The sequence below is a fragment of the Mytilus edulis genome, chromosome 2 (assembly GCF_963676685.1).
Source record: "Mytilus edulis chromosome 2, xbMytEdul2.2, whole genome shotgun sequence".
Classification (NCBI taxonomy): Eukaryota; Metazoa; Mollusca; class Bivalvia; order Mytilida; family Mytilidae; genus Mytilus; species Mytilus edulis.
Genome location: NC_092345.1, coordinates 32,147,471 through 32,160,452, shown reverse-complemented (window position 1 = coordinate 32,160,452; position 12,982 = coordinate 32,147,471). Strand labels below are relative to the sequence as shown.

The following is a 12,982-nucleotide window of genomic DNA, read 5'->3' as shown; positions in this document are numbered from 1 at the left end:
ATGTCAACCCTATTTTTCAGACTGAGTTGGTGATATTAAATACTCAGTACAAATAGTTGCTGTATATGTAGACTAGGGTTGATAGACATAAGATTTTAGTGGTGGATTAACTTTATATTCATTTGTAACTGTTCTTTTCATGCCTCTGATTTAAACACCAACCCCTGAATCTGCCATTATGAATCCTTTCCAGATAAAAACATCACATTTTAAAATTCTGTACAGTAATGTTCATTAATAATTTATACTATGTGTAGAACCCCCCAAAAAATTAATATGGAAAGGTAATAATTAGATCAACCTTGTATGAAACATTTAACTTTGATTCAAAAACATGTTTGGCATAAAAGAAGACAGCTCTCAAACCATAACAAATCGAGAAAAGCTTATAAATGTATCTGTTAGTTACAGTGACTTTTGTGTGGTAAAGTCTTGAAGACCTGTGTGTACGTTAAGAAACTTGTTTGTGATGAACAATTTTGTTTTCTGAAGTGCTTTGAATTTAGAATATAACCATATAATTCTAAACAAACAGACCTGCACAGATTATGCCAAGTCAACATACTGTCACATCAATTGATTTTAAATCTGAATTAGGATCAACATGAGTCAAAAGATTGGGAAAACATATTTAACCAATGTTTAGTTTTCCTTATTAAGTTTGTTTCTTAGATGTTCACTAGGTCAACTATATTTAAAGAATATTTGGTGTATGGATTGATTGTAAGATATACATGTAATTCCAGTTTGATATATCTGACCTTGACCTCTTTTTAGCTCACCTGACCTGAAAGGTCACGTGAGCTTTTCTCATCACTTGGCGTCCTGCGTCCGTCGTCCGTCGTCCGTAAACTTGTACAAAAATCTTCTTCTCTGAAACTACTGGGCCAAATTTAACTAAACATGGCCACAATCATCCTTGGGGTATCTAGTTTAAAAAATGTGTCCAATGACCTGGCCATCAAACCAAGATGGCCACCATGGCTAAAAATAGAACACAGGGGTAACATGTATATTTTGGCTTATATCTTTAAAACCAAAGCATTTAAGCAAATCTGACAGGGGTAAAATTGTTGATCAGGTCAAGATCTATCTGCCCTGAAATTTTCAGATGAATCGGACAACTTGTTGTTGGGTTGCTGCCCCTGAGTTGGTTATTTTAAGGAAATTTTGCAGTTTTTGGTTATTATCTTGAATACTATTATAGATAGAGATAAACTGTAAACAGCAATAATGTTCAGCAAAATAAGACCTACAAATAAGTCAACTTGACCAAAATTGTCAGTCAACCCCTTAAGGAGTTATTGCCCTTTATAGTCAATTTTTTACCATTTTTCGTAAATCTTAGTAATCTTTTAGAAAAATCTTCTTCACTGAAACTACTGTGCCAAATTTAACCAAACTTAGCCATAATCATCATTGGGGTATCTAGTTAAAAACATGTGCCCTGTAACTCGGCCAACAAACCAAGATGGCCGCCATGGCTAAAAATAGAACATGGGGGTAAAATGCAGTTTTTGGCTTATAACTCAAAAACCAAAGCATTAAGAGCAAATCTGACAGGAAGTAAAATTGTTGATCAGGTCACGATCTATCTGCCCTGGAATTTTCAGATGAATCGGATAATCGGTTGTTAGGTTGCTCTTTTTTTGTTATTATCTTGAATATTATTATAGATAGAGATAAACTGTAAACATCAATAATGTACAGCAAAGTAAGAACTAAAAATAAGTCAGTATGACCAAAATAGTCAATTGACCCCCTAAGGAGTTATTGCCCTTCATAGTCAATTTTTAACAATTTTCTTAAAATTTGAAGATTTTCAATAACATTTTCCACAGAAAGTACTGTTATAGATAGAGAGAATTGTAAGCAGCAAGAATGTTTAGTAAAGTAAGATCTACAAACACATCACCATCACCAAAACACAATTTTGTCATGAATCAATCTGTGTCCATTGTTTAATATTCACATAGACCAAGGTGAACGACACAGGCTCTTTAGAGCCTCTAGTTGCTTTATATCTTTGAAACTAAGACATTTAGGGAAAATCTTTTAAGATTTAAATGTCCATCAGAATCAGATCTATCCCCTCACAAATTTTCAGATGAATCCGACAACCTGTTGTTGGGTTGCTGCCCTAAAATTGGTAATTTTAAGGAAATTTAACAGTTTTTGGTTATCTTGAATACTATTATAGATAGAGATAAACTGTAAACAGCAATAATGTTCAGCAAAGTAAGATCTACAAATAAGTCAACATGATCAAAATTGTTAGAGGACCCCTTAAGGAGTTATTGTCCTTTATAGTCAATATTGAACAACTTTTCGTCATTTTTGTAACTTGTACAAAAATCTTCTTTTCTAAAACTATGGGCCAAATTTAACCAAACTTGGCCACAATCTTTACTAGGGTATCTATTTCAAAAAAGTGTCTAATGACCCCGCTTACCAACCAAGATGGCCGACATCAGTAAATACAGTAACAGGTGAGCGACACAGGCTCTTGAGAACCTCTAGTTCTTGGATCATGTTAATTTTATGTGATAGATGTAGTAAAGCTTTATATTTAGGACAATCAACATAATATCAATTGATAGTACAGAAGGCGAGACATTTCGGCGTGTGCACTCTTGTTTCTTGTAAAGATAGTTGTAAAGTTTTAAAAAAAGTTGAATAATGCATGGGATACGTGATTGTTCATTTTGACTGTTGATCTTGACATATGCATATATCAAGATATACAAATCACCCAACGCTAAAATTGGGATATACATATATATTTACTTTGTCCCATCGTCTGTCTGTCTGTCCGTTCGTTTACCCAAGAGATATTTTAGTCACACGCACGTCTGTCAGATAGTTTTGATACTTTGAGAATTTTTAAAATGTTTGATGAACTTAACGGTTTTCGTCACACCTTTCTCATTAATAACTTCATTATTGGTCAGCAGCTTGGCAGTGACGAATTGTAAAGTGTATGCGCTTTTCGTATGTGCTGTGGACATGTTCATGATTCCGATACTCTCAATTACGAATTGGGTTATGCAAAGCACGCCACTGCGAGCAAAATCGTCATGGTTGTAAAGCCGAACGTTTTGTCCACTGGCATCCTAAGAATTTAACAGAACGGTACCTATTACATGCCAGGATCAGTGCTATATAAACAGTCCTGAATATACCAAATAATTGAGGACTGCATTGTAACCTGTGCATAAATTATTTTGTCATTTCCACTGTCTTATTCACATTTATATCGTTTGATTACCGCATTTTTAAAACTGTTTAGTCAACTCAATTCCCACAATGTATTTCGGTGCATATTTGAAGACTTTCTAAAAAAGAGATGTGGACCAACAGTAATAGTGCTGTATTTTTTATTACTGTTGCTTTAGCCCTATTTTGACTTTTTTCTACCGATTATGTCTGTTTTGTTCACGCATCATTGTAAAAATAACGGATTTGATGTGATTGTCATAAAAGTGAGAGGCTTAGCGCTATAAAACAAGGTTCAATCCACCATTTTCTACATTTGAAAATGCCTGTGCCAAGTCAGGAATATGACAGTCGTTGTCCATTCGTTTGATGTGTTTTATACTTTGATTTTGCCATTTGATTCAGGACTTTTCGTTTTTGAATTTTCCTCGGAGTTCAGTATTTTTGTGATTTTACTTTTTCCTAGCATTTAAAGAAATTGTTTCATCTACAATCAAGCTAAAATATTTTTTGAAGTTCTAATTCAAATAAAATCATCATAGATGCCAGGATTGAATTTAAAAAAAAGGGCATAATATAGTACGAAGCCGAAGAGCACCTAGGACCCAAAATTCATAAAAAGGTAAAATGGAAATTCATTGTACCTAACGCATTGATTAACCGTTTCTTGGTTTGTATATATGTTATTCCCTGAATATTTTTGCACATATCGAGTGAACAATTTATGGTTCGCAAACACTATCAACACGCAACAGAAGTTATTTAAAGCACTGAAATAAAAACAGACACAAAAATTCAAGATGAATATTTTTATTCTTGCAAAAAGTAGCCAGAGAAGGTAGAGTAATTGCCACCATAAATCTTCTGTACTCCATTCACTCTGTGTTGTATAAAAACACGATCCCCTTGCTTAAGGTCAAGTATTGAACTTATACTCTGGGAATCATGGTCTTGGTTGCCAACATACCCATAGGTATAAACTGAATTATTTTTCATAAGTTGGTACTGTACACGGTTTGATTTCTCTCCAAGGAGCATACATGATATCTGATATATTCCACTGCGCGGTGCGGCAAAGACGCCATTTGAAGGATTATATCCATCACCCCTGTTTATCCTGACGTCATCGAACTTTAATACATCATTTATACCATTTAGAGTAAACGGGTGCGTTTTCAAGGATGCAAAAAATACAGGTCTTTCTTTATGAGCTGCAAAATATAAAGAAGCTTATACATGTATAATTGGTTTCATAAAATAATAAATTTAACAAACTATTAATGAACACGATTTAAGATTAATTTAAAAAGCAGAGTTGGTTTTTCAACAGTGCGCTCGTCATGACAGCTATTCGCTGCAAAGTGTAAACAAAATGAATTTGTAGGACTCAGAAATGCAAACGGGACGTTGAAGTGCGATTTGTAGTTATAATGCGAAGTAGTATTTTTAAGTGAACAAATGTGTATGCATTAATGCCCATGTGAGTTACAATCCCACTCCCATGAATGTGACCTACCGAATTAGACTATTTATTGGATTTGGTATAACATGAGTACACGACGGGTGCCACATTTGGAGCAGCATCTGCTTACCCTTCCGGAGCACCTGGGATCATCCCCAGTTTTTGGTGGGCTTCGTGTTGCTTAGTCTTTAGTTTTCCATGTTGTGGCATGTGTACTATTGTTTGTCTGTTTGTCTTTTTCATTTTTAGCCATGTCGTGGTCAGTTTATTTTCGATTTATGAGTTTGACTATCCCTCTGATTTCTTTCGTCGTCTCTCTTTTACAGTTGTATACTAAATGAAAGATCGTCCTCTTTCATTTTCTGCACGTGGAAAATATACCTTTGCGTTTATCTTTACTGCATTCCTCCAATGAGTACCACGTTTACCGTTATTATAGGATTAAACGCCTTTTCAAAGGAATTTATTTGTGTATAAAACTCGACCAATTCACTTACAAACAAATACCAGTCCGAAGGACTTTTATGAATCATGAGTGACTTGGTCCAGTTTATACACCAATAAATTCCTTTAAAAAGGCTTTTAATACTTATAATTCTTTAAAATTGGAGATAAGGAATATACTTTTCACACTCGTTACCTCTATCACACGTAAATTGTATATTTATGTCATTGAATAGGTCTGGCGCACGAATATATTTGTTGCCGGGTTAACACAAAAATATGTACTCAATGAAATTTGCTATCTGATAAAAAAAAAAAAATAGACTGCAAAAACTCTTATTATCATTTAAACGAATGTTTTTGTTTTTATTGTTTAATTTAACGATTAACGTGAAGTGAAAATAGATTTTGTTAACGTCGGTGTTATAATAGGTTGGTCCCCTCCGTAAAACATTCAGTATGCCTTCGGAATATACAAATATTAACAAGAATTTCAATAACGGCCGGGAAACAGACTAGTGTTATAATCGCTACCATCTTGTTTATATTGGTTACGAAAAGAAGTTCGGTCAACGTCGTCTATCGAAAAATAACCAACGTCAAGATCAACTACTGGAAGTCCTCTCGACGACTATTCATATCAACGTATTCCCTAATATGCAAATCATATAAGAATTATATTACAACACTGAAAGTCTGTGGACCCATATGCATTTAGAGAATATCAGGCTTCATTTGACGGAATAAAAACTTCTTGTAGATTTCGGATAAAAAAAATCGCTACAGAAGGTGTCAAGATAAAGGCAAGTGTATTATACTGCTGTTCAAAAGTCATAAATCGATTTAGAGAAAACAAATCCTGGTTACAAATTAAACCAAGGGCTTACACATCAACTATAAGAGGAAAATAAGGAAACAGTTGAGACACTGAAGTTCAACAAAAAACTACAATGCACCATACATAGAAACGAACTATTATATAAAAGTTTTATAAAGTTTTGCAGACTTCAATGAAGCCATGTTTTTCTTTGTAGTTTTTGAATTATTTCACCCGATGCATTTCATTTGAGCACATGCAGTAAAAATTTACCAAACAAGTGATTTTTTTCTGTTTCTTACCGGGCGCGGGGTTTTTACAGTATCCTTTCATCATCTTTCTCATAAATTCTTCGGATACACAAATCTTCTTGTCTACAACATAATCAGATAAATATTAAAACAAGAAATCATTTGATTTATAGACAAAAGTAAATGTCTGAATGAAAAAAAAAATAAGTAAAGACTGGATGTTTGAACCGAATATTTTGAAAGATTTTTTTTCATTATACATGCTTTAATACATGCTGTGCTATCAATTTTGTAAATGTTGCGAAATTAAAAGAGTGGCGAAAGATACCAGAGAGATATTTAAAATCATGAATCGAAAATGAGCTTACAATGCCATGCCTAAAACACATGGAAAATTAAAGACTTAGCAACACGAACCCCACCAAACACTGGGAGTGATCTCAGGTGTTCTGGAAGGGTATGCAGATCCTGCTTCAAAATATTGCACCCGTCGTGTTGCTCATGTTAGTATAAACATAATTCGCGCTTCAGATTTCGCTACACAATACAGTGTTAAATAGTAAATCACCGATTTGATAATAACTGGGTGACTGAAGGTTTATATGGTTTATATGGTGTACAGTTTGAAAAATATTTACCATTTTCGTTTGATGTCACCTTTCCAAACTGACCACAAATACCAATACACAGTAATAAATAGATAGATACCATTTTGATGTTAACTAGGAACACTTTCATATCCACATTTTTTTTTATAATTTATATTTATATTTTCAAATATCATTAAAAGGAAACCATACACTTAACATGTCCTTTTGGTTGCATGCAACACAGTAACATATTGTTCATTGTATTGAAATACAAGTATCAGAAATTGTCACAATCATTACTTTCTAAAATTATACGGATTTTGTTTTAGCTGACACCTTGCGAAAACTGCAATACTAGTATTACATGTGTATTCTTTTGAATCTTGTTTAATTGGACGACGTACCTCCTTGACCTCTATAGGTCATAAAAGCTCTAGGCCAAACAAATCATAAAGAAGAAAGTGGAAGATTTTTTTTTTTTTAATTCAAATCAATTTCCATAAAATATAAACATCTATTGAAATAACTTTCCAACACTTGTCAATATAAAGGAATTTGATGCGACTGTCATACAAGTGAGAGGTTTATCTAGCTATTTAACCAGGTTTGAACAACCATTTTCTACATAAGAAAATGTCTGTTACAGCACAGGAAAATGACAATTGTTATTTATTCATGTGATGTGTTTGAGCTTTTGATTTTGCCATTTGATTAGGGACATTCCTTTTTTAATTTTCCTCGGAACTCAGTATTTTTGTGATTTTTTCCCGTGGTATGATCGGAACTTCAGTAATGCATCTGTTCACCTGTATTCTTAGACATTGTTTTCAATTCTAAAGACGAAATGGAGTTGTTGTTGTGTTTTCTTCTTAATATTATAAACAAAATGTAGATATGACGTCACCAAGTACATTGAAAAGTACATACCAAAAATATCTTTATAAGATACAATGTTCAGACAGCTTTAAAACGAAATGTTTTTAAGATGATTATTGCATAGACAAGAAAAGACCTGTCTTTCCCTTTGGAATACCAAATACTTTTAGACGTTTTTATATTCTTGTAGCTAATATAATGTCCAAATTTCTATTAATAGATAAATAGCTAATCTAAACATATATGAGGTGATATGTCTTGTAAATATGGATATGTGACTTGGATGAAGAGTTTTCTTTCTCCTTCTGTTGATGTCGGTCACATAGATAAGGGACAACTCACCATCCAAGTCACCTATTTGTATTTACAGGACATACCATCACATTTTTGTTAAAATTTGCTATTTATCTTCAAGCACCAAGAGTATCAGGTTGGAATTGGAGATGAAATGCGATATATTGTCCGTCTTTGTCGGTTGTTATGATTTGGGGTTGATCTGTGCATCCATCGATCAGGTTTTTTACTTTGGCTTTTCCTGCATGGTGCAGGTGGGTCCAGAGGTGCGATTTGGACATTTTTTTTACAGTGTTTACTTTATCGGGAAAGTGAATACTAGTACGGCATTATGTTAATATTTGCTGTATGTATTAACGACTAAAAAATGTTGGCGTCTTTGTCATATTGATTGGTATATTTGAATTGTTTAGTCAGTTGTGTTGTATCTCTTTGATTTATGTAGATTTAGGTAGTTCATCCAAATTTGCCAATATAACGGATTATTAAACAAATGTTATAAAAATGGGAGGTTTAACTAACTAACTTATAGGTTTAACTTTCTTTTTTTCGGACATTGCCTGTGCCAAGTCAGAAATATGACAGTTGTTTTCAATTCGTTTAGTTAGCAACCATCCACCCTAACCTGAGACAGTAGTGTAACATTACAACATAAAAAGACACACTATGAAAAATCATTTGACTTAACTCCATCAAAAATGCATGTAAAAAAAACCCAAGTAATCATAAATTTAAAGTCAAATGGTTAACTGTATAGATACTGATTACGTGGTTTAAATGTTATAAACTTTTAAAAATATTTACCATTTCCGTTAGATGTCACCTTTCCAAAATGACCGCAGCTGGCAATAAAAACTAAAACATAAATGAATATCATTTTCTATTTTATCAAGAAAACCTACAAAAACATACCCAGATTCAATTTACTGTATAGTTTATATTGTTTTAAGCAACATTAAATGAAACCTTACACTGTAAAAACCTTTATGGTTGCATGCAACATACACAGCTACTTGTGCATAGGTACTATTTCTGTACTTAAAATCTGTAGTACTGGAAATTTACTTTTAATATTTAGTACTATTTCTATACTTTAAAATTATTATAATAGTTAGGTACTTGTATTTTACAGTACTTGATTTGTACTTAAAATATTGGTCAGAAAAAATACCAACAATGATCACAGTTTTCCATGTTTAAACATCATAACTTTATGATATTTGAAAAAGACAAACTTTCAAAATGCTAAAAATGTAACCGTGTAACAAAAAATCTGTAGTACCCAAATTTCAAGTACAAATCAAGTAATGTAAAATACAAGTACCTAAATATTACAATAATTTTAAAGTAACAAAATAGTACTGAATATTAAAAGCAGATTCCCAGTACTACATATTTTTGGTACAGAAATAGTACCTATGCAAAATTAGCTGTGTAGAAACAGATTGGTTTATTATATAGAAATATAAGAAATGTTTTCTGGGTTTATTTTTCATTGGATAATGACCTTATCAGTATGATGTTTCCCCAAAAAATATATCGCATCGCGTGGAACAAATAACAAAGTGGTCCCTTAGTAACTATGTAACAAATATTCGATGCAAAATAATGTCCTAACACAATACATTTAAATCTCTTTAAGGTGATCAGTACTTCATTTATGCATCAGTTTAACCGTTTTCAAGTTTTTTTTTCAATTTGCAAGGCATTATATGGAAGTTTGTTCCACTGAAAAAAGTTTCTGCTAAACCGATAGTAGATATGCAGAAACAAAAGCTCAAACACATCAAACACATAAAACAAATGGAACAACTGTCATATTCCTGATTTGGTACAGGCATTTCCTTGTGTAGAAAATGGTGGAAAAACCTGGCTTTATAGCTAGATAAACCTCTCACTTGTATGACAGCCACATAAAATTTCCTTATAATTACAACAATTTGTGAACAAATCAAAAAGACATAAAAGGTAAAATTATCAAAAATATAGGGATAGCAGTCAACATTATGTACTATTCCTAGTCACTATAAAAACAAACAAATATGTCAACTAAAAAAAACAAAATGGTATATAGACAAAGCACATAAGCAAAATATATAAGACGTTAAATTCCTAGCCACTACAAAAGGATATTACCAAAAGTAGACTAAAAGAGTGACGAAAGACACCAGAGGGACAGTCAAACTCAAAACAGTAAAGGTCAATAATTTGCAAAGACAAATGAAAAAAAAACACTATATCATGTAATTAAGATGAAAACAATGTTACTACCGAAAATCTATATACCAGCATATATTACTTGTGAAGTTGATGCGGAATATTTGTCGAAAAGTTCTTGATATCTTTCGATGCTTTTTTTTTTAAATAACAAGGCGTTCTTTCACATAACCCTGGTTCATCAACTCTCTGATCAGACACTGGTAACGTTTTATAAAGTATAAGTAGCAACTGAAAACTCTTGAATACCGAATGAGTTGCGTAATGTACAGCCCGTAACAGAGAAGTGATCGAATTGATGTTTCTTTACCGTCAAAATTAGCTACGTTATCGACAAACTTAATTGAGTAGTGACCGAACTATTGGTACTTTAACGTTAAAAAGATTGACAATGCTGACAAACTTTCATGTGTCGATAATCAAGTTTAATACCGATAATATTACAAAATAATTCTAATAATATGAAACAAAATATGTCCATGCACCATTTCGATTGGGCGAAAAGTGGTCATTTCTTCAAAGTCAGAACAGAAAAAAACAATTTATTGACGTCTTAATAGTATTATTTCCTTTACAATTTTACCCAAAACTAAAAGAAATATACTGGTAAACAATTAAAAAGGTGTTTGATAGGAATGAAGTCCTTTATTTTTTCGGACTACAATCAAGATGCATGTGGTGGAGTTGAACTAGTTTAGTGGTATGCCAACCCTCCCCAACAAGTGGTCAAAGGAAAAATCCATGAAAACAAAAGCAGTAACAGACGAACTATAAAAATCACACAGAATTTCACCCAATCTGCTTTTTGGTAAGGAAATATGGTTTAACAAATATTTTTCATTTCTAACTGAATATCCATTTATACATGGATGGTTTGACTGCACGCAATTGTATATCACAAAAGTAAATACACCAAATACACCTTAAAAAACTTTACCCAGTAGGAAAACCTTTTCAATTATCTTGATTCGAGCGTCACTGACGAGTCTTGATCAGTTTTAAATAAAAGAAACGCGAGTCTTGCATACTAAATTTAGGTCTTGTACTTTTATGAATCATATTTAGCATTGCAAACTGACACCAGATTTTCATTGGCAAGAATAGGAACGAGAACGAAAACTGGCATTGGCTGGGGAAAGCTGTACATGTGGGGGAGACCAAACTTTACATTCGTATAATCAAAGCTATATCGTTAGAACGAAACATTTTCATTGCTTAAAAACAGGTGTCAGGGGATCGCACTGCCATGTCTTTGATCTAGGAAGTTTTGGCTACAAACAAAAACATGTATTTCATTAAACAAGTGCAGTCCTCTCAATAATAGTATACAGTTTGGTATTTTCATGCACAAAAATTTTGCAGATATGAATACTTGTTAAATGTTTGGAATAATTCAATGCATTGTATATCGAGTACTACTAATTCATTTTAGACGCTGTATTTCTAAAGAAAAATGTACTCTAGTATAGCTGACAAAGAAGTGTGAACATTTTGCATTTATACTTCCACGGCCCACCGTGCTTGTGTAAATAAAACAACTAATCAAATAGGAACCAAATTTTGATAGAATCTTGATCGTTTCCAATGAGTTCTTGAAAATGTTTGGTCGCCACGCTAAAATAAAATTTTGCAAAAGTCCTTTTTAGCTCACCTGGCCCGAAGGGCCAAGTGAGCTATTCCCATCACTTTGCGTCCGGCGTCCGTCGTCGTCCGTCGTCCGTCGTCCGTCGTCGTTAACTTTTACAAAAATCTTCTCCTCTGAAACTACTGGGCCAAATCAAACCAAACTTGGCCACAATCATCATTGGGGTATCTAGTTTAAAAAATGTGTGGCGTGACCCGGTCAACCAACCAAGATGGCCGCCACAGCTAAAAATAGAACATAGGGGTAAAATGCAGTTTTTGGCTTATAACTCAAAAACCAAAGCATTTAGAGCAAATCTGACATGGGGGTAAAAATGTTTATCAGGTCAAGATCTATCTGCCCTGAAATTTTCAGATGAATCGGTCAATCGGTTGTTGGGTTGCTGCCCCTGAATTGGTAATTTTGAGGAAATTTTGCTGTTTTTGGTTGTTATCTTGAATATTATTATAGATAGAGGTAAACTGTAAACAGCAATAATGTTCAGCAAAGTAAGATCTACAAATAAGTCAACATGACAAAAATGGTCAGTTGACCCGTTTAGGAGTTATTGCCCTTTATAGTCAATTTTTAACCATTTTTCGTTAATTAAAGTAATCTTTTACAAAAATCTTCTCCTCTGAAACTACTGGGCCGAATTAATCCAAACTTGGCCACAATCATCTTTGGGGTATCTAGTTTAAAAAATGTGTGGCATGAATTGGTCAACCAACCAAGATGGCCGCCACGGCTAAAAATAGAACAAATGGGTAAAATGCAGTTTTTGGCTTATAACTCAAAAACCAAAGCATTTTGAGGAAATCTGACATGGGATAAAAATGTTTATCAGGTCAAGATCTATCTGCCCTGAAATTTTCAGATGAATCGGTCAATCGGTTGTTGGGTTGCTGCCCCTGAATTGGTAATTTTGAGGAAATTTTGCTGTTTTTGGTTATTATCTTGAATATTATTATAGATAGAGATAAACTGTAAACAGCAATAATGTTCAGCAAAGTAAGATCTACAAATAAGTCAACATGACCAAAATGGTCAGTTGACCCGTTTAGGAGTTATTGCCCTTTATAGTCAATTTTTAACCATTTTTCGTAAATTAAAGTAATCTTTTACAAAAATCTTCTCCTCTGAAACTACTGGGCCAAATTAATCCAAACTTGGCCACAATCATCTTTGGGG

The 12,982-nt window shown here is 33.2% G+C and overlaps 1 protein-coding gene across 1 annotated transcript; it reads right to left on the bottom strand.

The window, feature by feature from the left end:
• Positions 1-4,010: 4,010 nt before the first annotated feature.
• On the bottom strand, positions 4,011-6,918 carry LOC139510543 (heavy metal-binding protein HIP-like). The gene is made up of 3 exons (XM_071297108.1): positions 6,829-6,918; positions 6,242-6,313; positions 4,011-4,427 (listed from the first exon to the last, which is right to left on the bottom strand). Exons 1-3 carry the CDS (start codon positions 6,899-6,901, stop codon positions 4,027-4,029), a joined length of 546 nt encoding a protein of 181 aa, XP_071153209.1. The 5' UTR covers positions 6,902-6,918; the 3' UTR covers positions 4,011-4,026.
• Positions 6,919-12,982: the final 6,064 nt, after the last annotated feature.

Excerpts from the sequence above, each read along its gene's own strand:
- LOC139510543 (XM_071297108.1), bottom strand. The coding sequence starts at position 6,901 with ATGGTATCTATCTATTTATTACTGTGTATTGGTATTTGTGGTCAGTTT. Across the intron at positions 6,314-6,828 it reads GGTGACATCAAACGAAAATG|ACAAGAAGATTTGTGTATCC; the intron begins GTAAATATTTTT and ends ATTATGTTGTAG. Across the intron at positions 4,428-6,241 it reads CTGTAAAAACCCCGCGCCCG|CTCATAAAGAAAGACCTGTA; the intron begins GTAAGAAACAGA and ends TATATTTTGCAG.